At 57.1% G+C, this 23,380-nt stretch overlaps 1 protein-coding gene across 4 annotated transcripts in view; it reads right to left on the bottom strand.

Annotated features, from left to right (window-relative positions):
• The window catches only part of CROCC2 (ciliary rootlet coiled-coil, rootletin family member 2), a 60,831-nt gene that overhangs the window by 11,521 nt on the left and 25,930 nt on the right, over positions 1 to 23,380 (bottom strand). For 3 of the 4 annotated variants that reach the window (XM_059167462.1, XM_059167463.1, XM_059167461.1), the window contains exons 16-28: positions 19,291 to 19,484; positions 17,140 to 17,267; positions 16,536 to 16,705; positions 15,808 to 15,984; positions 14,330 to 14,443; positions 12,233 to 12,376; positions 8,601 to 8,818; positions 7,829 to 7,988; positions 6,661 to 6,840; positions 4,682 to 5,021; positions 4,314 to 4,495; positions 3,852 to 3,972; positions 2,976 to 3,109 (exon numbers count right to left, since the gene is read on the bottom strand). In XM_059167462.1, coding sequence (XP_059023445.1) covers positions 2,976 to 3,109; positions 3,852 to 3,972; positions 4,314 to 4,495; positions 4,682 to 5,021; positions 6,661 to 6,840; positions 7,829 to 7,988; positions 8,601 to 8,818; positions 12,233 to 12,376; positions 14,330 to 14,443; positions 15,808 to 15,984; positions 16,536 to 16,705; positions 17,140 to 17,267; positions 19,291 to 19,484 — 2,262 coding nt within the window. The remainder of the gene's footprint in view (positions 1 to 2,975; positions 3,110 to 3,851; positions 3,973 to 4,313; positions 4,496 to 4,681; positions 5,022 to 6,660; positions 6,841 to 7,828; positions 7,989 to 8,600; positions 8,819 to 12,232; positions 12,377 to 14,329; positions 14,444 to 15,807; positions 15,985 to 16,535; positions 16,706 to 17,139; positions 17,268 to 19,290; positions 19,485 to 23,380) is intronic. The other variant, XM_059167464.1, reaches the window with a different exon arrangement.

Below are 23,380 nucleotides of genomic sequence, written 5' to 3' on the forward strand. Positions count from 1 at the left end.
TGGGGACAAAAGAATGGGGAGGAGGAGAAGAGATGTTTTTTAAGTGGAAATCACATGCCTCAGCTAAAGACAGATTTGATTTTGCAGAGAGCTCCACAGGCCCAGGCTCAGACAACAGAGGGAGCAAGTCAATGTTTTGGCACATTTTTGAATTTCAGAGATAAACGGGCCTTCTGGCTCCCACTCTGGAGGGAACAGTTCAAACAGCCCCCAACACACTTACCTTCCTTGAACCCATCTGAGAATGAGGTCACAGTGCAAACACTGGATGAAATCCAAGTAGACTCAGGCCCTCCCAGAGAGCTGGGCTGAGAGCGAGCTCACCCATGTCCCCTGCACAGGCGACAAGCCCGTGGACGTGGGGCACTGACTGCCAGTGCCTGGTGTCATGGGCAGAGCTACCTACCGCCTGGACCTGCGGCCACCTGATCACCTGTAAGCGCATTAGGTCATGTCGCAGATGTGATCATCCAGGTGGGCCTGACTGACCCCAGGAGCCCCGCAGGCTGGTGGCAGGGGGCTGCAGTGGGGTTCGGGTGTGAGGGTCCTGCGGCCAATGCCATGTTTTGAGAGCCCCTAAGAAGGCCCAGGCCCGGGGCCGGAGTTGCCTCCCGAAGCCACTCTGTCCTCAGATGGGGGGAAGGCTGCCAAGAGCCTGTGGGGGCTTCTGCCAAGAGCCTCAAGTGAGGGCACAGCCTGGCCCATCCCGGGGTGTGGAGTCCTGCCGGCAGGGCCTTCTGGCCTGCAGGACTGGGAGCCATAGATGGGTGCGCCCTCCGTCTGTGGTAATGGTTGTGGAGCGGGCAAAAGGCATACATGGTTGGGCTGCTGTGAGTAGAAAGCCTTTGGTGTCTGTGGAGGGCAGGGGGTTCAGGCTCAGGGCCAGGCCCTTCGTGGACCCCCACTGGGCACCTAGAAGGAAGGTAGAGGCAGGCAGTCTGGAGCAGGACAGGGCCCCTGCAGAGAGATAGTCTCCATAAGGCTCTAGGCACAGGTGCAGAAGCCTAGCAGCTGGGGGGAGGGCTGCCAGAAGGGGTCCCCCTGCCCAGTACAGGGCAGCATCTGCTGTCATGAGTACTGTTGCAACACTCCCCCACCTCCACAAAAGGCCAAGGGGAGCAAATAACCCTAAGAAAGGGATGGAATGGAAGTCATGAGGAAGCATTAAATCAGCAAGTGTCCTATCAGCAATTAGAGAGAACCAGAGTGTGGAAATTACTGCAAAACTTGTAAGTGGGGTAAATTCCCTTGGAAAAGGCAGAGACTCCATCCAGAGGGGCTCAGAGCCAAGGCCGGGCTGAGGAAATGACTGAAAACCTACAGGGGTGGGGAGGGCAGAGCCAGGACTCAGGGCAGGGCAGAGGAGCCCTGCGGGAGGAGGCGGACGCAGTGGAACTCCAGGCAAACAGCATTTAGTGGCACTCGGTCCTTCAGGTGCGAAGTCCGAGCGGCTGAGAAACTTCAAATTCTGAAGAACATGCCATAGAAATCTATAAACCCAAGACTCTTAGAAATGAAAGATGTCCCCCCACCCAACTGTAGTGGTAAAATTCAACACATCACTCCTAGCTTTGATGAACTCTGGAGATGGATCCGATGTGGAGTATCATATTTAAGATGTATTTCAAAGTGTGTAACGTGCAAACAGAAAACGTTATTTTCAAGTGTGCACAGAAGACACACATGTGAATGCAGCCTCAGCCCACATGCTCCAGTCACTCGGGCCCTGGCGTCACTCGGGTATCTTTCCAGTCTGGCCACAAGCCCAGCCAGACCCCTGGGCCTCACCACTGCCCCTCCAAGCCCTCCCCAGCAGTGGTGGCCAGAGGGCCTCTGAACCTCAAGCCTCCAGGTGTCCTCACAGATTCCAGGCTGGGTTTCAGTCCCAGCCTCCCGAGCTCCCCGGTGCTTTCTCTGCAGGTCCACCTCTGCCCCCTGTCCCTCGCCCCACAGGAGGCCCCTCCTCAAGGGCTCTGGGCCCCACAGTGGACCGAGGACTCTGAGGACCACCAGGCTCTGCACCTGCTCTCTGAGCCCTCTGAGGGGCGGGCTGCCTTCAGGGCCCCGAAGGCCTGGCCAGCCCACCACTCCCGCATACCAGCCAAGCCACCTCGCCTTCCAAGATCTGGAGTGCCAGGACTCTGGGTCTGTGGGGCTGAGACTGCCCGTCCTGCCCCCCCCCCCAGGTCCCGATCGGCCCCTCTCCTCTGCTGCTCCCATCAGCGTCATCTTTCCAGGGCAGGGCCAGGGACCCTGATTCCCCGAGATACCTCTGGGGAGCCTGTGTTCTCTCCCCTCATGTGCTGGTCCCTGTGCCCCCAAGGGCCTCAAAGAGTTTTCTGGAAATGGTAGGCTGGAGCTTCAACCTCCCAGACCCCACTGCTCCCCAGCCTAGTCCTGCAGGGTGGTCTGGAGTGGGGTACTCTGGCCCACTCCCAGCATTGTTTTGACTTGTGTGGGGTGCAGGGCTCCCCTGTCCAGCCAGACCTCCCCCACCTCCAGCCCAGCATCATTCCTTGAAAGCAGGGTCCCCAAGGCCACCTTCACAGCACAAAGCCTGTATGTGGGGACATTAACCCCAATTCATCTTATGTGACCTCTTACGTCTGAGTGACACAGTAAGCCTGTCCTGCAGCGGCATAAGCGTGACCCCACAGAAGGCTCCGAGGCTGGGCCCGTGTCACTGTAGGCCTGCCGGCATGGCCACAGAGAGAAAGAGGGGCTGGGGAAGCTGGGGCTCCGCCATGGGGGCAAGTATCTCCCTACCCAGGTCTATTTCCCCAGTCTGTAAAATAAGGGTAGGGACCACCTCCACAATAGCTCTACCAGGGACCCTAATGAGCTCTGCGGGGCCCCCATGTCCCTCGAGGACCCCTGCTCTGTCCCAGCTGTGCCTCTGCCCATAGGGATCCCTGTCCCTCAGAAGCCTTCCCAGTCTCCTCTTGCCCTCTGATCCCCTTGGCCAAGGGCCCCACCTGCAGCCTCCGCTTCTCCCAGCTGGCTGCCCGCATGCTCGCCAGGTGCTCCAGCTCCAGCCTTCCGAGCGCCTCCTCTCGCAGGGCCCGCGCCGCCTGTGCACTGCTCCTCTCACGGTCCGCCTGGCGCCGAGCTGTGTGGCAGAGGCTTGCCTGGCTCCCAGGCTCTGAGGGGTGGCCACATGTGGGACTGCCCCTACCCATTTCACAGGCCAGGAGACTGAGGCTGGGTGAGTTTGAGTGTCTGGCACCTGGAAGGGGTTGCTGGAGAGGCCCCCCCTCTGACCACTCCCTGCTGGCGGGTCTGGCGTCCTGGCTCCCTCTGCCTACTTCTCTTTCTCTCCCCCTTCTTTCCTTCCACAGACTTTCCTCCTTTGAGACTGTGCTAGGCCCTGGGCCCACCTTCTAGGCAGACCTGTTAATGGGGCGGGGGGGCAAAGGACAGTAATGCAGTTGGGGTGACTAGCAGGGCAGGGCACTCTCTGAGGGGACAGGGACAGGGGTCAGAGACCTGATGCGGAGATGGGCCTCATGACTGTCAGTGAAAGAGTGTCCCTCCACAGTCTGTGCAAAGGCCCTGAGGTAGGGTCTGTAAGAGGCCAGTGTGGCAGGAGGGCATGGAGGCCCTGTGGGATCTCTGGACTTTATTCCCCTGTGATGGGGAGGCTGCTGTTGAGAAAACATCTAGCCAGCTGGCCCATGCCAGCCACATCCCAGAGAGGCACACAGGTCTGGTGTGGCCCCCATGGGCCAGGCCTGAGCAGCTCCCAGGACTGCACACACCCAGCAGCAGGGGTGAGGCGCCCAGGAACCCCTGAGGTGGTGGTGGGCCCCACATAGCGCTCCCTGAGGGCAGGGTGAGGGAAGGGAGCTCACCTCCCTCAGCCTCTGCCAGCGCCATCTGCAGCTGCCCCACACGGCTCTGGGCTCGGGCGCTCTCGCTCTCTGCCTTGCTCAGCCGGCCGCTCAGGCTTACTGCCTGGAAGTGCCAGTCATCCTAGGTGGAAGAACCCAGATCAGAGGGCAGCTTGGGAGGGAAGGGAGGGCCGAGGGGTCGGGTGGGAGGCTTGGGGGGTTCGGCGCGCTGACCTGTGGGCATCAGAGTGACTCCCATTTGGAGGAAGAGAGGAGCTGGGCCATTTGGGGCAATTGGTCTGTGGGACACTATGGTATTTACTGCTATTTCTCAGGCCAAAGAAAGGACAGTGTGAACGCTGAGGGGCCCAGGGACCCACAGGGCCCCTCCAGGGTCTCAGCAGGCCTGGGGTGGATAGCAGAGCGATGAGCAGCTTCCTTCCATTTCAGGGGCCCCGGGACATGTCCTCTCCACCCCCTTACTCGTTCCTTCTGGGTGTCCCGCAGCTGCTGCGCCAGGTCCCACAGGGCGTCCCGCACGGAGGCTATGTCCACCTCTGGGCTGGGGTCCCCGGGTGCAGGGGAGGGCCATCGCGGTGGTGAGCGGGACCGGCCGGGGAGGCTGGCCCTCTGCTGTGCGGAGCGAGCCTGGATGCCATCTGAGCCTGCAGGATGGGGTCAGCTGAGGGAACGGGGTGGGGATGCAGTGACAGCCCCCTTCCTCAGGGAGTTGGGGAGGTCATGGGGTTCTAGGCCCCTCACGGTGTGGGGCGTGAGGCCTGTGGGGGCTCTGTCCTAAGTGGGTGCCGAGCAAGGACAGGAGCCCACATGAAGCCACCGAGGACACTGACCTTTACTGGGGGAGCCCGAGGGCCTCTGTCCCTGGAGCCCCAGGCCACGGCAAAGCGTCGACCACAGCCGGCTCAGCTGGCCCTCCGCATCCCGCCTGGCACCCTCAGCCTGAGCGAGCTCCTGCTCCAGCCTGTGGATCTGGCCGCAGGCCTCGTCCAGGCGAGCCCGCAGCCCCTCCACCGCCCCACGGGCCTGCTGCAGCCTCCTGGTCGTGGTGCGAAGCTCGGCCCGGAGAGCGTGCTCGGCACTCTGGCTCTGGCAGAGACGTGCCTCCAGCCGCTGCTTCTGGGCCTCCGCTCCAGCCTCTACCTCCGCCAGCCTCTGCTGCAGCCTCAGGACCTGTGGGAAGGATGTGAGGCCATCCCAGAGTCCCCTGCCATCGCAGCCCTGCCCCCAGGCCTCTCGTCCTGACCTCTCCTGAGGGAGTCCCTCAGACCCTCCCCATCAGCATGTCACAGCGAGGGGCCCTTGACCCACCTCCCAGTCCATGTTTGGCAGTGGGGACCCCCCGAGCCCAGGTGGGGAAGGACACCCCATGACCATGGAGAACATCCTGGCAGACATGGGAAAACCCCAGCAGGTCTGACAGCTGTGACCCTAGGCTGTCCCCTCCTGTCGCCTGCCCCAGTTCCACTTGTAGCCAGCTCCGTGCTTGTGGCCTGAGGGGGCAAGGGCTGGGTCTGTGTCCTCCTGAGCCCAGGGCATGGGAGCCTCAGGGTGTCTCACACAATGACACGGGCTTCCAAGTGCCAACAGAGTGGGCTCATCGAGGGCTTCCCAGCCCCTATAGCCTTGCCTAGCCCGTGGAGCACGGGGGTCGAGAGGGGGAGGCTCTGGGCTTGGGTGGCCTGCTCCCCTGCCTCTCTTGGCCTGGGCCACTCTTCCTCCCTTCTCGAGTTACTTCAGCCCCCTGGGTACCCCCTCCCCATGGGTCCTCTGCTGGGCCTGTTTCCCTCTCTTCTCTGGTGGCCTGGGCTAGGCGCAGAGGGACCCTCCCTGACCCACTGCCCATCTGTAGCAGCCCATTCCATCATTCCCGGTTAGACTGCCCTGTCTGCTACTGCAGACCGTGCTCACGGCCTGACCTGTGCCCCATGCTCTTGGGATGTGTACCTTCAGCCACATGACGTGCCCTATAAACACTTTTGAGTGATGGCAGGGCTGACAGCAGCACTGTCACCTCTAGGGAAGTGACAGGCTTAGAGGCCACAGAACCTGCACCAGACTCTAAGTCCTAGGGTGGAGGCCTGGGCTGGGGGCAGGGTGGGGCCTTGTCTCGTTTCCTATCTGGGTGGCCACAGTGCCAACGACTCCATTCCCTGGCGGAGGTGAGGAGCTACAGGTCACACCATGGTCACACAGGTCGTGGGAAGGGAGTCCATGTTTTCTGGTCAATGAAGCCACTGTCTGCATGACTCTGGGTCTGAACTGGGGGATCCTGGGCAGGCCAGGCTATAAGCCCGGGTAGGTATGAGGCCACCTGGCCTCCGGCAGCACATAGAGCCAGGCCTGGACAGAGGGCCTTTCCAGCTGCTGTAGGGGCAGGAGGACACGGGCCTGCGGGAGGGAGCAGGTGGGAGAGTGTGTGCATGTGAGCACATGGTCAGGGCCGGGGAGACACACGTGGGCAGGTGTGGGTGTGGGTGTATGCTCTGAATCCTGAGGCTCTTTAAGAAATGGACATTTTACGGGTCCCTGACTGTCTTCCAGCTCAGAATGCTCCTGTCACCTGGGTGAGGCTGTCCCTTTCTAAAACACAAGAATGCTAGGAGATGCAGGGGTCACCACTTCCATGGTGTTGGGTCAGTCAGAGCCCCTGTCCCTTCACCCTGGCTGCATCCAACCTTGCTGGGAAGTACGATAGATGAGCATGTGGACTCATGGAGTGCATGTGGGCAAGAGTCAGGCCGGGTGGCCCTGGACCCCAGCCCTTCAGGCAGCACTGGTGCCTCCTCTGCCGGCTGCTCAGCTCTCCTACCTCCCTCCGGGCACCATCGTGGGCTGCCTCAGCCTCCGTGGCTAGCCTCTGCATCTGCAGCACCTCCTGCTGACTCTGTTGCTGCTGCTGCTGCTGCTGTTGAGTGCCCTGTGCGCCCCGGACCTGCAGTTGGATCACCTCTTGGCTCTTTCTCCGGTTCTCAGCCTCCAGCATGCTCACCTGTGAGTGAGCATGGGATTGCCAGGGCCCTCCTGGACCCCTGCCTCTGTTCACATGTCCTGGGGCATCACCTTCCTTTGATGCAGTGCCCACACTCTAGGTGTTGGAGGTGGGGTGCCCTCGGAGCCAGGACACCATGTGGGCGGGAGTGGGCTGAGGTCGGTGTCAGAGGTGCTGCTCTGGTCTCCTCACCGGCTCTCACTCACAGAGAGCCTCGTTCCACTACTTCTCTGAGCCTCCGTGGGCTCACATGTAAAGGAAGGTACTAGAACCTACCTTACAGGAGGACTGTGGGGGTGGAAGGAGGGAGGCGAAGGAGATGCCTAGTCTGGAGGGAGCACAGGGCATCTCACGACCTGCTCCAAGTCTGAGGAAGTCTGACAGGGCCGCAGAGGCTTGAAAAGGGCTTCAGCCTCAAGGGGCATCTTGGGCTCTTGTCTGAGCCATTGTGGGCCACCCCCCCGTCCCGCCCCACCATGAACTCAGCACAAGTGGCTCTTGACTTTGGAGGCCGAGGTGGATAGATGAAACAGCACAGCTGCTTTCTGAGCCCAAGGTGGCCATGCAGGGAGGAAGCCATGGGGGAGCCTGGGGACGCCCCAGGTGACAGCCAGCCTGGCAGTGGGGCCCATGAATCTGTCGCTGCAGGCCAGCTGGGCCCTGCCCGCAAGGCCCCACTGTGGAGTGTTCTTGGCACGTGCCCTCTGCGCCCTGGCTGAGTTCCTGATCCATAGGGTCCATGAGCATCCAAGTGCTTGTTCTCAGCCATTAGGTCTGTACCCCCTGGGGCACATGAAACCAGGAGCCCCATGGGTCTCAATAGGGCCCTCTGGCAAGCGGCTTCCAGCATGGGGGCAGAATATTCCAGAGCCACAGGAAGCAAAGCCTTGTCCTGGAGCCCCTGCTCCAGCCAGTGCGTGCCCTGGGGCCTGGGGGTGGGGGTGGGGACACCTCTGTGGGCACAGGGCTGCGGGATGGTGGCCCTCACCTGTCTGCCCAGCTCCTGGAGTTCCCGGTGTGCATCTGCCTGGGCCTGCTCCACCTCCCTCAGACTGGCCCGCAGCTCACAGGCCTCCTTCTGGGCCACGGCCCGGGCCTCCTCCAGGACCAGCACCTTCTGCTCCCCTTCCTCCTTGGACCTCTGAAAACTGAGCCATGGGTCACAGGCAGGGGCTCCCGCATCGCATCCCGCACAGAGACTTCTTGTCACCCACCCCACTCTGGCTTGATGCCTCTCCTGTGGCTTGTTTCTCCAGGGTCCCAGGGCCCAGCCTCCTTGGGGCTGCCTCCCTATCACCTTTGGGGTAGATGAGGGCTGAACGCCCAACTGGCTCTGACCCTTTCCATGTCTCCGGACCCTCCCCCTGCGATGCTCCTCTCTCCAGCCACATTCCCAGAGACCCAATGTTCAGCAGAAGCCCCACACCTCTGCCACCCCCCTGCGAGGGCTGCCGTGCCAGCCTCGCTGTCCTCAGAGCCCCGGACCAGGCCCCTCAGCCTCAGTCTACTCTCCAGTCCTTGGCCATCTCCTGCTGGCCACGTGGGACCTGTCTGGCATCGAGGCAGGACCGCTGTGTTGGTATCTTGGCCTTCCCCTCCCCAGGGGTCAGCCCTTCAGACAGGTAGCTGGCACCCTGGTCAGCTCAGTGAGTCCACCCCACCACCATCTGGCCTACAGGAGATCGGGAGATGGTCCCACATCCCACATCCTTTGTCCCCGGGATGAGCCTTGGGGCCGCGCAGGCTCCAAGGGGAGGTACCTGGCCTTCTCCTTCTCAGCCCTGCATATGGTGGCCCGCAGCTCAGCATTGGAGCGCTGCAGCACGTCCTTCTCGCGGGCCTCATCTCCCAGGGCCCGCTGGGCCTCCAGGACCTCCCTGCGAAGTCCCTCCCGGCTCTCCTCGCTGTCCTGAAGCTCCTGACGCAGCGCAGCCAGCCCCTCCCTGGCTTCGTCCAGCTGGGCCTGCAGCCTCTCAGCCTAAGGGAGGAGCATGGGCTGTATGGCCCGCTGGGGGCAGGCAGCAGGGCTAGGGGCCAGGCTTTGGCCTTGTGTTTCCAAGGGCTTAAAGGAGAAGCAGATGACCTGGATTTGCCCACCTGGGGGGTCACCTCACCTAATGCCGTGAGGCCATGGGGCGGTTCACGAGGGCTGATCCCTGAGCCCCGCGGGAGGTGACTCTCTGACCCTCCTGGCCTTGGTGTTGCCCCGCCCCCTCCCTGGGCTCCATGGATGCTGGTCACTGGTCAGCCCACATATCCTCCCACATCCAGGTCCGGTAGCCTGCTTGATGGCCTGCCCCACCTGCTGTCCCCTTCAGTGATGGTGTGGCATAGGGCCACTGTCCACCCCAATGTGGGCAGCAGGGCCAGGGGCCTGGGCTCCCGATCCCTGCATGGTTGTGGGCACACCCTCCCCCTTGGCTGTCATTTCCCTATCTTACGGGAGGCCAGGGGAGGCTGGGTCTCTGGGTAGAGGCACTTAGAAGGTCTTCTGGGGCCAGGCTGTCCAACGACATGGGCAGCAGGCACTGTCCGTCGCATGAGTGCTCTATGCATAGTGCCCCACAGAAACACGGACACCCTAAATGCAAGGGGTGGGGGGTGGCAGGGCTCCAGGTGGGTGGGTTCTGGGGCCAGCGGGAGCTATGTGCCACACAGCCACCCCAGTCTCAGGGCTCAGCGGCCCAGACTCTAGCTTCTGCAAGCAGACCCAAGGATTGGGAGACGCTGTAGGTGTGAGTCCTTGTCCCCTGTCCATGTCAGACCCGTTCCAGGCCCAGAAGGGGACCCCCATCGCACTGTCCTCCCCACACCAGGACCCTCCACACCCTCCTGGGGCTTCTAGGCAGGGCCTGCTGATTGTGGTGTTCTATGTGAGGCCAGAGCTTGGTAGGGCCAGGAGCTGCTTTCATGCTGCTCTGGGACACGGGGATGGGGTGCCTCATGTCAGCACCACGCCCTCCCCCAAGCCCTGGAGGGGGTCCTGGAGGAGAGTGCAGACCCGGGGAAGGGCCAGTCCACCCTTCAGCACGTGGGCCATGGGGTCAGAGATCACCAGGTTGGGCCAGGACCTCTTGTCTCCTGCCTCTCTGGCCTGCGCTCCAGCCCTGGGCAGGACCCTCTAAAGAGTGCTCCGTGCAGGCCGGGCTGGCCCTGAGGAGGAGGTGGACGAGGCCGGCAGCGAGCCGAGAGAAGGGAAGCCACAAGAATTCTGAGCAATGTCAAGGCACTGGTTTGCCAAATGCAAACCCCACTTTGCTGGCTGTTCCAGCGGGACATTGCCCAGGCCCCCGGCCAGCCTGGCTCCTGTGTCCATTCGCGGTTATTGTTGTTCTGTTTTGGGGAAGGGCCTGAGCTCCTCCTCTGCTCCCCCTCCACCCCCACATATGGGAGCCACAACCGTGTGGAGCGGTTTCCGCAGAGCTCAGCAAAAATCCACCAGGAAGGTCAAGGACCAGCGAAAGGCCCTATCCATCTTACGAGAAACTGTTTTCATTTCCCAGGGCGAGGAGATGAAAACAAGCACAACAAAGCAGGAGAAGGGTCCCTCCCCCTGCGCGCCCGCCTGCCCCCTTCATGAGAACAGCGGCCTCGGACGGGAGTTTTACAGTCAAATCACTTAATGTGATTATAATAATTATTTCTTTACTAGAAATCGTATAAACAGCGTCTTTTGAAACCTCCTGCAGGGAGGGGGCTCCAGGACTCTGCATGGCCAGAGGGAAAGCAGGGGAGGGACTGTGATGGGGATCAGGCCTGTGTATGTGTGTGAGCACACGCATGTGCGCTCTGCGCACACACGTGTATGGACGCAGCACGGGTGAGGGTGAGGCCTGTGCCTCTGCACACGTGTGTGAATGTGCGTGCCTAGGTCCATGTGCGTGACGGGTGCGTGTAGGCGTGCGTGGTAGCCTGTGCGGCTCGTTGCACATTTGTGTGAGCTCTGCGGTATCCTTATGTATTTCCCTGGAAGGATTGTGTCCACACATGAGTGCACGTGTATATGCACGTGCGTATTGTCATGTGTGTGCCCGTGTGTGCATGGGGGTGTGCATAAATACGAACCGTGCTATGTATTCACGTGTGTGTGCATGCACACGCGTGTGGGGCTCTAGGCAGGGCCCTGAGAAGCCTGGACCGTCCTTCAGTTTAAAGGCTGTGGAAACGTTATGGTTTCCATGGCAACTGGGCCAGCCTGGCGCCTGGGAGGCTCTTCGGGGCCGCTGCTCCCTGGCTTGTTGCTCCTGCCCCCTCGCCTCAGCCTCCTGCTCCTCCACTCCCTTCCAAGGGGCCCTTTTCTTTTCTGGGGGCCCCTTTCCTTTCTGGGGGCCCCTCTCATTCTGGGGTTCCCTTTCCTTTCTGGGGGCTCTTTATCTTTCTGGGGCTTTTCTCTCTTTTCTGGGGTTCCCTCTCCTTTCTGGGGCCCCCTCTCTGGGAACCCAAACTTCTCAGGAGGCCTGTGCTTTCTTCTTTCACTTCTCCGGAACAAATGTGCCCCCAGTCTCCTAGCCCCTCCCCTGCAGCCCCTAGTTTTAAAATCTCATTTTGCTTCCCCGTGTGGTCGCTGACCGGGCCTGACTTTGAAATCTGTTGAAAGGAGACCTTTCTCTTTGGGGGCCAAAGTAAACAGCCTGTCATGTTAAATCATGCTCTCTCCCTCCCCCTCCCTCTACTGCTGGGGCCTGCTCCTGGGGGGCTGGGGGAGGGCTGAGGAGCCCCTTTCCTTTCTGCTGCTTGGTCCGAGCTTGTGTTCCCCTGAGCTCCCGGTCAGCGTGCTTGCTGCCTGCGGCCTTGGCTCCTTGCCCAGGGAGAGCACAAACCCTACCCTCCCACGGCCCCACCTGGGCTATAGCTTACCCTCCCCCTGCCCAAATCCCTGTGCCCTCCTGCCCTCCCCTCTTCCAGGCTCCCCGGGTCCTGTCACAGCTCCCTCAGAAACACCTCCCCGATTTGCTTGCCTGCTGTGTTGAAGCTTGGCCTGCCTTGCCCAGGACTCTCTCCACCACAGGACACTGTCACGTGGCTCCTGGGGGCCTTGTGTTGACCTTGACTCCTTGGCCAGGTCCATGCATGGCCGCCCCTGGAAACCCCACAAACCACCCACACTTCTGCCCCTCCACCCCAGTCATCTCCAGGCAGCATCACCCCCCCTGATATCCGGTCCCGTGGGGTCTATACCCCATGCCGCCTGTCGGCTGGGCCTGGCCAGCACCACCTCGCCAAGGCTGTTCCCAGGGCTGGTAGGATGGAGGGATCTCTGGGCCGAGGGTCCAGCTTTCCCCTCCCTGCTCCCTGGGTCACACCTGCCTGTCGGGAAGGCCTTCTCTCCCCACTCCCGGCATCCCGGCTCTCCTGGAACTGCCTCTGTCCCTCCCCGCTGACACCCCCTTACTTCTCTCCTGGCGTTGCTTCGCTCTGCTGCCATCTCCCGAAGACTCTCGCCCAAAGCCGTGGCCTCTCTCTGATGGGCAGAGATGGCATCCTCAAACTGGGCTTGCAGGGCCTTCAGCTCCGCTGTTGTGGCACTGACGGTGGCCTGGAGGGAGCAGCAAGCTGGCCACGGCATCCACGGGCAGCCCGAGGCTTGGGCAGCTGGTGGTCAGCTGAAGCCCATGCGGGCAGCCAGACGCTGTCCTCACACGGGCCGTCCCAGGTGGCTGGGGACCAGAGCCTGGCCTGGGACTCCAGGTCAATGTCCTCACGCCAACAGTTGCCAATGCTCCCGATGCCAGGTACCCAGGAGACAGGGTGAGGAAGCCCCAGAGGGGTCTCCCCACAGGGAGGGGTTGACCCTGCCACCCACGTCTTTCCTCTGGGGTCTCCAGCCCAAGGCCAGAGCAGGGTCGGCTGCAGTGGCCTAGTCAGGGACTCAAGCACTGACCTCTCTCATCCCTAAAATGCTGTTGTTGGGCCCACCCCGCTGAGGGTCCAAGAACAGCCATTTGGCAGCGAGAGGGCCCTGCCCTCAAATATCACCAACTTCAGGAGGCCTGGGGCTGGCAGTAGGCTCAGCGTTCATGCCTAGGAGCTCAGGACCTCCACCCTCACTGGCTGGCCGGGCATGGGAGAAGCCCCCCGGGTCCCACGGCCCCATGGCTAGGGCATCCTCTGTGGTCAGTGCAGGGGCTCACCCTTCCCAGATAAAGGGCCTCTAGTCCTACTCTGTGGGACCCTGCCTGCCAGCGTAGGGCCAGAAAGGCAGACCCCAGCTCAGAAGACATGGCAGTGGTGGGGAAAGGGGAGGCCCTGTCCCTGAGTCTGGGTGAACACAGGGCCCCTTCAGCCTTGGTTTCCTGAACTTTCACATAGGTGGGGGCCTTAGGGAACACCCACATCACTGTCAGCCTAAACATGTAGTCACCACAGATGCATCCGGAAAGTGGCTACTGGACCACTCCCATAGAGACCATGCAGCCCACTCAGGCGGCCCGAACATCCCTCTAGGACTTAGCTCGCTCCGAATCTGCCCTCCTGGGGCCTCAGGTCTCAGGAGGGTCCTGTCCAGCACTCACTGGTGGGGCCACCCAGGCTAAGGGTGGGACAGAGCATGGCAGGGGCTCCAGGGAGGGAGGCTCCTGGACAGGACTTTCCTGGGTGCCAGGAGCCCCTCCAGGCAGCTCTTCTCCGAGTGACCATGTCAGGCAACCATGGGGTGAGGGGAGGAGAGTGCAGAGACACTCTGGTGGAGCCCGCCCCCCCCATGGCACACAGCTGTGGGTGTCCCACCCATGGGGTGGAGGCACAGGGCCCCCAAGGTCATGGCCCCCACTCCAAGTCCTAGTTGCTGCTGCCTGCCCTGACCCCTGACATGGGCTCCAGGTGGAGTCCAGTGTCCCAGGTGACCCAGTTGGTTGCCCGAGGCAGCCTCAATGCAGTGGTGGGCCAGTCCCTACGGGGTCTCTCCCACACCTCATGCCTCAGGGATGTCTCTCTTCTGGCTCAGCTTGGGCGTCCTTCTCTGTTGGCATCCTTCTCAGTGAAGGTCTGCCTCGGGCACAGTGCTGGACTTCCCAGGTTGGGTTTCTCCTTTGGAGGCATCTAACAAGCAGGCCCCAGAGGCCTCACACTTGTTTACTGCAGTTCCATTCCAAGGGCAGCTCAGGTGCACAGACGGGCAGAGCTGGATGTCTGTGGGGCTAGCTGGGGCCCAGGTCTGGGTTCCGCCCTTCTCTGTTGCTGGCTTGCCTGTGGCCCCAGGCCCTCCTCTCTCTGGCTTCTTCCTGGCCAGGCCCACTGCTGGGGAGCAGGGACCGATTCTCACAGCCCCCACCCACCCCCAGCTTTGGTTCTTTTGGTCTTTCCTTCCCATTAAGACAGTGTTTCCTCCCAGAAGGAGACCTGGATATTTCCCAGGGGACATTCAGGCTCAGGGGGCCAGGATGGAAGGGGCTGTGTCCCCAGGACCAGGCAGGAAGAGGGTACATCTGGGGATCCCTCTGTGCCCGCCAGGCTGGGTGCTCAGGGTCTTGCTTGGGCCCCCAGGGCTCACCTCGGCTTGTTCATGCCGGCTCTGGGCCTCCTGCCGCACCTGCTCCAGCTCCTGCGTGGACCTGAAGAGCTCTTCCCTCAGTAGCCTCCCCTCTTCTTCTTTCAGGGACAAGGCCTAGAGGGATTTGAGGGACATGGTGCTTGTGAGGCTCAGAGGCCTCTTTAAGGAGAGGCTGCAGCAGAAGAGTGGGTGGTAAAGCCTCTGCCAGGATGTGGTGTGTTCCTGATTGCACACCCCTGCTTGGGGAGGAGCATCACCCCAGAGGCATCCCTTGTCCTGGGTGGAGTCGATGGGGCCTTTTCGCTCTGTGTAACATGGCCCAACCTCTGTGCCTCTGCTCAGTCAGCTCTCCACACACTGGCTGACTGATCAGGTGGATGGATGATCAGACACAGAGATGGATGGTGGATATGGATGAACAGATGAGTATGTGGATAGAAGGAAGGATGTGATAGATAGATGGTCAAGTGAGTGGTTAGATAGATGGACGGCCATATGAATGTATGGGTGGATAGTTGGGTGCAAGGATAGTTGGATGGGTATTTAAGCAAATTGATGGATAGATGTGCAGTTAGGTGTGTGAATGGAAAATTAGGCATGTGGATAGATGGCCATGTATGTGGGACATCAGCTGGGTGTATAGATAGAAGGATGGCAAGTCAGGTGAATGGATGGATGGATGATGGACAGATAAATGGAGGGACGGGAAAGTACATGGATGGATAGATGGGTGGATGGATTGGTAGATGGATGGGTGGATGGATGCATGGATGCATGGATTGGTGGGTGGATGGATGGATTGATGGGTGGATGGATAGATGAACTGGTGGATGAATGAATGGATGGGTGGGTGGATGGATGCATGGAGGCATGGATTTATTGATGGGTGGAGAGGTGAATGGGTGGGTGGGTGGATGGATGGATTGATGGGTGGATAGATTGGTGGGTGGATGGGTGGATGAATTAGTGGATGGATGGGTGGATGGATGGATGATGGGTGGGTGGATGGGTGGATGCATGCATGGATTGGTGGGTGAGTGGATAGATGGATTGGTGTGTGGATGTGTGAACAGATTAGTGGGTGGATGGATTAGTGGTTGGATGGATGGATAGATGATGGGTGTGTGGAAGGATTGATGGGTAGAAGGGTGGATGAGTGAATGGATGGGTGTATTGATGACGGATGGGTGGATGGAAGGATGGATTGATGGGTTGGATGGATTGATGGGTGGATGGATGGATGGATGATGGATGGGTGGATGGAAGGATTGATTGATGGGTGGGTGGGTGGATGGATGGATGGGTTTCTGGATGGATGAGCAGGGGGGTGGATGTCTGTCCACCAGAACTTCTGTGGAAGACCATAGTTGCAATAGCAGTGACCTAGAAAGGTTGCCCTCATAGCTCTCTTGCTGGTTGAGAGAAGGCATGGTGATGTGGATGTGCATGTTTCCTGCTGCCTCATAGTCCCCTGTCACCTGTTGCATCTCATGTTCCAGCTGGAGGAGACTCTCATCCCTCTCACGCTTCAGGCTCTGAATCTCATCCTTCAGAGCCTCCCTCTTGGCTGCATTCTTTGCCACCAGCTTCTTCTCCTGTTCCAACTGACGAGCTGCCAATTCCTTCTCCTCTGTCAGAGACAGACTCAGGTTCTCCTGGGCCAACATAAAGGGACAGGCTGTGATGGCTGCATAGGTCAGGACATGTGAGACCAGCAGGTCCTAAGTGGGACCTGGTTCATGGGACAGACAGCAGGGCAGGACAGGTCCCCAGAGGTTGGCCACTCCTGCCATATCACATTTGTCTCACATGGTGACACCAAAGCAGGACCTGAGTCTCTCCTTCTGCCCTCCCACATTTATGTAGTGGTTCATAAGCCCCTCCAGAGCCTCCACATTCATAAGATGTATAATACATCAAGCACAACCCGCAGGGAAACCTCCCTCCAGCTACTGGCCCTCAGACTGCAGCCAGGTCAGCTTGCATGGGGTCTAGTCTCTTTGGCACACAGGCCCCAGGCTCTGGGTGGCTCAGGCTCACTTGAACTTCGAAGAGTCCTCCTCTGGCCCTAGCCATGGCATGGCTAGGGCACCTCTGTCTCCTGGCTGGTCTCCTAGGCTCCCGCTGCCAGTTGTTTGTTGCATTTTAGGACATGGTAGACCCCAGGGAAGTGACCAGGCAGCTGGGCAGCCCAACAGAAACAGACCTTCTCCCTCTGGAGCCGAGCCAGGTCCTCATGGTGGGCCAATGCCTGACTCTCCAGGGCCAGCTGCCCCTCCCGCTCTTGCTGCGCCACTTGCCGCTGAAGCTTCTCCATGTCCCACTGTAGCTTTGTCTCCTGGACCTCCCAGGAACTTTTCAGCTGCTGCATTTCCACTGTGAAGTGACAGGTGCATCAGGGGCTGGCCACGAGGCCCCCACAGCACAGAACCTCCGTGGCCCTTACGAACCCCCTGTGGAGTGCCAGCCCCATGGAGGGACAGCCACCTGTTCTGAGGAGGCTGCCAGAGCCAGGGGACAAAGCACTCCCTGCCTCACTGTGTGCGTCCTAAGTTCTCACCTTGAGGGGCAGGGACCCAACTTTCTGATCTTGTGGCCATAGCCCAGTTTGGTGTCTGGGCCCATCCCTGGAAGCAGGTGGGGTGGGTGCCCATCCCTCCCAGACAAGAGTGGCAGGAGCTGTCCAGCCCTGTGAGCTCCAGACCTGTGTCTGCTTCCCTTCGGGGCACTGGGGAGTGGAAGCAGCATATCTGGGGACTGAGATCCTCTGACAGGGGGAGAAGATCAGAGAGAGCCCCCACGGGGAGCACCTTGCAAGGCCTGCTGAGCGAGCCGCATGCTCTGGGCCTCTCCCTCCAGCTGTTCCCTCTGTGCCTGTAGCTGCCTGGACAACTGCTGGGTCTCAAAGAGGCTGTTCTCCAGAGAGTCCCTCTCGGCCCTGCAGAAAGTCATCATACAGTGGGGCCTGTCACCCAGGCAGTCCTGTTGATGAGGGATGGTGCAGAGCTCATTTCTGAGACAGTGGGACAGTGCCCTCCAGGCCAGTTTCACAAATCACAAGAAAAACAGAATAAACATCTCATTCATTTTAAATCTCTAGAACCAAAGTAGGCCCTGCACAAAATAATCTTTCAGATGGATTAAAAAGCTAAGTGAAACAAAACAAAACAAGCAGCAAATAAACAACTCAGAACAATATAAATAGTAGAGGGGCACTGGTGGCTCAGTCGGTTAAGCATCCAACTCTTGATTTCAGCTCAGGCCATGAGCTCAGGATTGTGAGATCAAGCCCCAAGAGTCTCAGCCTCCTGGAGCAGAGGCCCGGCAAGACCAGCCAGGGTGCAGGCAGGGGCCAGGCAGAGACCCCACCCATCTCTCTGGCCAGCAAGTGGCCCAGTACCCTGCGAACTGAGAATGTGTCTGTGGGGCTGCTGCCTCATCAAGGCCCTGCTGTGGGGGCTGTAGGACCTTGAACCCTGGGGTCCTCCGTCACTGTCATGCAGCCCACAGCAGGAGAATCAAGCTACAGCAGGACTCCACGCCCCTGCTGGTTGTTGGCATCACCTGGAGCTTGTTAAGGCTGCCATGGTCACACCCTCCAGCCCACAGTGCCTGTCTGATAAACACACCCTGTGCCTGCTGGGGGTCACGTGTGCCCGGGACAGGTGGCTTGATGAGCCCCCAGCAGCCTTGTCAGTAGAAGCTCAGACTGCTCACTGTGAAGTGCAGTTTAACGAGCAGCGGGTTCTGTCTGGGGGTCACTGGGCTGGCAGGTGCAGGGACCCTGGGCCCAGTGGTCAGGGCTGGGCTTGAAGAGGGGATCCTGGGCTCCTGAGGCCTCTGCTCAGCCTCTGCCATTGATCCGGGCCCAAGATGTTGGCAGGTGATGGGCCTCTAACCCCTGCTCTTCTGAGTACCTGTGGGGCCTGGGAGGGGTCAGCAGGCAGGGATCTCCACTCCTGCTGACCCAGAGTAGAGTTTGTTAAGTTTTCTGTTCCAATTTCTCTATCAGCTTTCATTTGCAAAAGAGGCTTGTCTGTGAAGATGTTTAAGGACCTGGGACTCGAAGGGTTCTTGTGACCCCCAGATTCTGGAATTCCAAGAGGAAACCTTTCTACAAAAATACTTAGATGTTCTCAAGAGAGCCTGCAAGTTTGGGGTCAGAAAGCCACCAGCTTTTGGATTTCCACAGAGACCTTGGAACTAGCTCCGCCCATGGGGCAATAGCCAACAGGCACCTCGTTCTCACCTCCAAGTGCCTGTTTCAATCCTTCTGCAAGTGACTCCTGATGGTCTTTGAAGCTCATCTTGGTCTCAACCTCATGGTTCCCTGGGGCTGACACTGCCCCTGGCTTCAGGGGTGGGCACGGGACTCCATCCTGCCAACCTGAGCCTTGCAACTCCTGGGATTGTTTTAGAACATCTAATCGTTCATCATGACCAATGGCACAGATTTTGGATTTTGTGGGGAGAAGGGCACTATGTCTGCTGGAGGAGGGAGTCTGGAGTGCCCATTGACCATTTACCACCTCTTACTCTGAGCCTCCCTGAAAGCAAAATTCCCTGAGTTAAGTAGTACTGAGCAGGGACAGACAGGATCCTGATAGCACTGTGGAAGCACCTGGATCCAGCCTTGCCTGAAGCCATGTGTACCCTGAACTTCTTAGATTTATGAGCAAGACATCCCATGATTTCCTTCTGCTGGTCTGAACTGGGTTTATGGTTACTTGGAATCTGGCCAGTAGAGCCACTTTGCTCAGGAGGGCTATCCCAGGGTTCTCACTAGATTCACTTCTAGATGCTCCTCTTATCCAGGCACTGTGCTTGCCTCTTGCTCTCTCCCACATAGACAGACTTGCTCTGATCTATAGTCTTGGAGTATGTGCCTGCCCACTGTCACAATGGAGGCCCTTCAAGGATAAGGCTGTGTGGACACCAGTTGTTGGAAGGACTCCGGGTACCTGAGGTCAGCTGCCTCCTCAGCTGTGAGCTGGACCTGCCTCTCCAAGGCCTCCTGTTTGGCCAGCAGCTGGGTCCGCTCATCAGACAAAACCTCCTTCTCTTGCAGGGCCCTCTGCAGAGAGTCCATCTGGGCCTCCTGGTCCTGCAGGCTCTGGGCCAGCTGCTCTTCCAGGGCCTGTTTCTTGCATGTGACCTAGGGGAGAGAGCAGGGACAGTCTGGCAGAAAGTAGGAGGGTGAGGGAAGGGTGAGAAAAGAAGCAATTTTGTGCAGAATAACACAGAGGAAGAGGGGGAGAAGAGGGGTGAGGAGAGTGGACAGAAGACAGGCTGGACCTCAGAAGGGCACGTGTGTGTTTTCACAGCAGAGGGGCCTCCTCTCCTGAAGCAAAGGCAGAGAAGTCCCTGATCTGAGCATTCCCAGGGGAGAGCCTGCCCCTGATCTAAATGGTAGCCTTGGTTGGCCCACAAGTGTCCAGGGAGCAGAAAACATGAAACAGCAATGGCAGGAGAAGGTGGCAGAGGACAAGGTTGCTGTAGACAAACACTTCCATCAAGAACATCACAAGACTCTAGACAGGATTGGACACAAGGATCTGTACAAGGCTTCAGAGAGCTACCACGGCAGTGGGGATTGAAGGAACTGAGACCTAGAGGAAGGGACACAGAGGACTGAAGCCACCACTTGGCATCTCTTCTGTCCTCAGAATTTGTTCATCTAGAAGTTTTGGCCTCCATTTCTCAGTTTCTAAAACTGAGAGTTTCTGACGGGACTATGGCCTCAGGGGAACAAAAACTCAAGATCAGAACCATCATAGCAGAGGGGCCATAACAAACAGCCCAACTTTCAGTTGCACCCGCACAGGGCCTCACCCTGGTAGTGGAATGGAATCAGAACTAGATCATCCCTCATACAAGCTGAAGCCCAGGTCTGAGTCACTAACACCAGGGACTGTGGTGATCATTTACTTTACTGCCCACCAGAACCAGAAGTAAGTCTTCCTGGAAGAATAGAGTCACCAAGATCCTCAAGTTATTTCTACAATTTTTGACCCATGATATTTGGCATTTAATCAATATTACCAGGCATATCAGGAGATAGGATCATATAGCAAAAAACAAAACAAAAGAAAACAAAAAAACACATGTAAGAACATAAAATAAATACCGATGTCTTCCTGGCCTCTTGGGTACTCAGATATTGGAGTTGTCAGACACAGAGTTTAAAGTAGCTGTGATTCAACATTTGAGAAGATGGATGGCAAGATGTGGAATTTCACAACAGAACTAGAAACTAGAAACAATTTAATTTTAAAATACAGTGACTGAAATTAATAAATATATGGATTCAATGCCAGCTTAGACAGAAAAGAGGACTACTCCTCTGGAAGATAGACAAAAGAATGTATTCAGACTGAATCATGAAGAGAGAAATGGATGAAAAACACAGGAAAGAGTATGACAAGATGGGACAAGATAAGAAGGTCCAACATGTGTACAATTGAAGTTGCAGTAGGAGAGGAGAGGGAGAATTTGAACAGGTATTACACAAGAATATCCCAAATCCAGTAAAATCCATCAAGCCACAGATTTAAAATGAACCATAATCCTCCAATAGGATAAATACAAAGAAATTATCACAGACACAGAGCATAGTAAAGTTTCTGAATACCATAAATAAGAAAGATACCTTTTAAAACCAGAGGGAAAGGGGCACCTGAGTGGCTTAGTGGGTTAAAGCCTCTGCCTTTGGCTCGGGTCATGATCCCAGGTCCTGGGATCAAGCCCCACATCAGGTTGTCTGCTCAGAAGGGAGCCTGCCAACCCCCTCTCTCTGCCTGCCTCTCTGCCTACTTGTGATCTCTGTCTGTCAAATAAATAAATAAAATCTTTAAAAAACCAAAAAACAAAAAACAAAAACAAAACCAGAGGGGAAAACACACGTTACTTTAAAATGAGCAACAAGAAGACTGACATCTGATTTCCAGGCAGCAACAAGAAAAGTCAGAAGACAGTGGGATGAATTCATCAAAATGCTAATGGCAATAATGGCTATCCTAGTATTATTTTATGACCTATTAAAAAATCCTTCAAACATTGAGACCAGAACTTTCTGCTTCTGATAATGGTGAAGGAGGTGGTTGAAGACCAGCCCTCCAGTACCTGGGGCAGCTGGAAAATTTTGCAGTGTACCTGCAACATAAGAAACTGTATGATGGCCCAAGAGCTGCCAAAGCAGTCAAGACCCAAGCAGGGGTCCGTCCAGCTGAGCCCGACACTGTACCACAGATCTCCCTCGTGGTACTGGCCAGCTCCTAAGTAGTTCAAGGCTCCTTTGCAGCCTTGAATAAGGCCTTACCTAAAGGCTGGGGACTTGACTTATGGTTTCAGCAGGCTTACAAGACCAGGGAGACCTAACCTTGAGTTCAAAGCTACCAAAGCAGTTGGGGAGGTAAAGATATCAGAGAGGAGGGGAGATTCAAATTCTGTATTGTTTTTAAAAATGGTATTCCTTTTTTCTAAAAATAAAATAACTCCAAACAAGTATGGGGCCAACGGACTATGAATCTGAATGAGAAGTGGGAGCCAAGGATCTGAGAAGTCACATAGAACTTCGGGCAGTCTTAACAGAATTGGGAAAACAAAATCTGGAGGGAGGGCTCACCAGAAGGTAGAAGCTTTGGTCAGTACCCGGAATGTCCACTGAGGGGCCTGGGAGAACTGTGTTGTACCCACGTGCACACCAGAAACAGGAAACCGCTGCTTTTCACAGAGGCCATGATTATGAACACGGAAACCTTAGAGCTCACCAGTGAACTTGGTGAGGTCACGTGACTCAAATTTCATAGGTGAGACTGTACTTCTCTACACTAGTAATGAATAGTAGGAAAATAAAATTAAAACAGCAAAGCAATTCACAATATCAACTTTAAGAATCAATTTAATCAAATGTGGGCAAGACATTTATACCAAGCACAAAACACAGCGGAGAGAATTAAGAGAGATACCACTCCTTTATGGAGGGACACCGTGATGTTGTGAAGGTGTCCAGGCTTCTGAAATTGACCTGTAAAGTCAGCACAATCTTAATCGAGGTTCTAGCAAGCTTTATGGGGGTGGGGGGAGCGGGGAATGACAGAAATTTGCAAGCTGATTCTGAAATGTATCACATGGATATGTGAAAAATTTAGGACAGTCAAAAGCCATTTTGAAAAAGAAGAGTAAAGTTGTGCCTGGAGGGCTCAGCTGGTTAAGCATCTGCTTTTGGCTCAGGTCATGATCCCAGGTTCCTAGGATCGGGTCCTGCTTGGGGGGGGGGGTGTCCCTGCTCAGCGGGGGGGTCTGCTTCTCCCTCTCCCTCTGCCTATTGCCCCAACTGTGCTCTCTCTTGCTATCTCTCTCTCTTTCTCAAATAAGTAAGTAAAATCTTAAAGAGAAAAAGAAGAATAAGATTGGAGGACCCACGCTACTTAATTTCAAGCTTTATTGAGAAGTACAGTAACCAAGACTGTGTGGTCTGGGGGAAAGAATGAGCAGATTGCACAGGTCAACAATCTGATCTGTGCCTCTAGGTGCAGACATATGTTCAATTTACTTTCAACAAGTCACTAAGGTAATTCAGGGGAGAAAGGACAGTCTTTAAAAACTGGTGCCGGGACAGCTGGGCATTTGTATGAAAAATAACGGACTGCAGGTCTTACTTTACATGACACTCCAGGGGCTCACACATTTTGGGGGCATCAGAATCACCTGGAAGTCTCCTTACAATCCAGATTTCTGCTGCCAACCCTGCAGTTTCTGGCTCAGTCGGTTTTGAGCAGGGCATTTTGAGAATCTGCATTTCTACCTTGTTCCCAGGTGCTGCTGCTGCTTCCCTAGGAAGCACACTTGGAGAACCATTGCCATACTCACAGACCCCTATGTTAGAGTTGGGTGAAGATACAGGCGAGCATTTGGTTGTCCTTGGGCTACATAAAAGTGTCTGAGACAGTACCTAAGAAATGCTAACCACACATTTTTTTAAACCTGGCAAATTAGATTTTACCAAAGTTAAAAACAACAGTAAGAAAATGTCTAGGCAAGTCACAAAGG

Source organism: Mustela lutreola, chromosome 3 (assembly GCF_030435805.1).
Source record: "Mustela lutreola isolate mMusLut2 chromosome 3, mMusLut2.pri, whole genome shotgun sequence".
In the NCBI taxonomy this organism is placed as follows: domain Eukaryota; kingdom Metazoa; phylum Chordata; class Mammalia; order Carnivora; family Mustelidae; genus Mustela; species Mustela lutreola.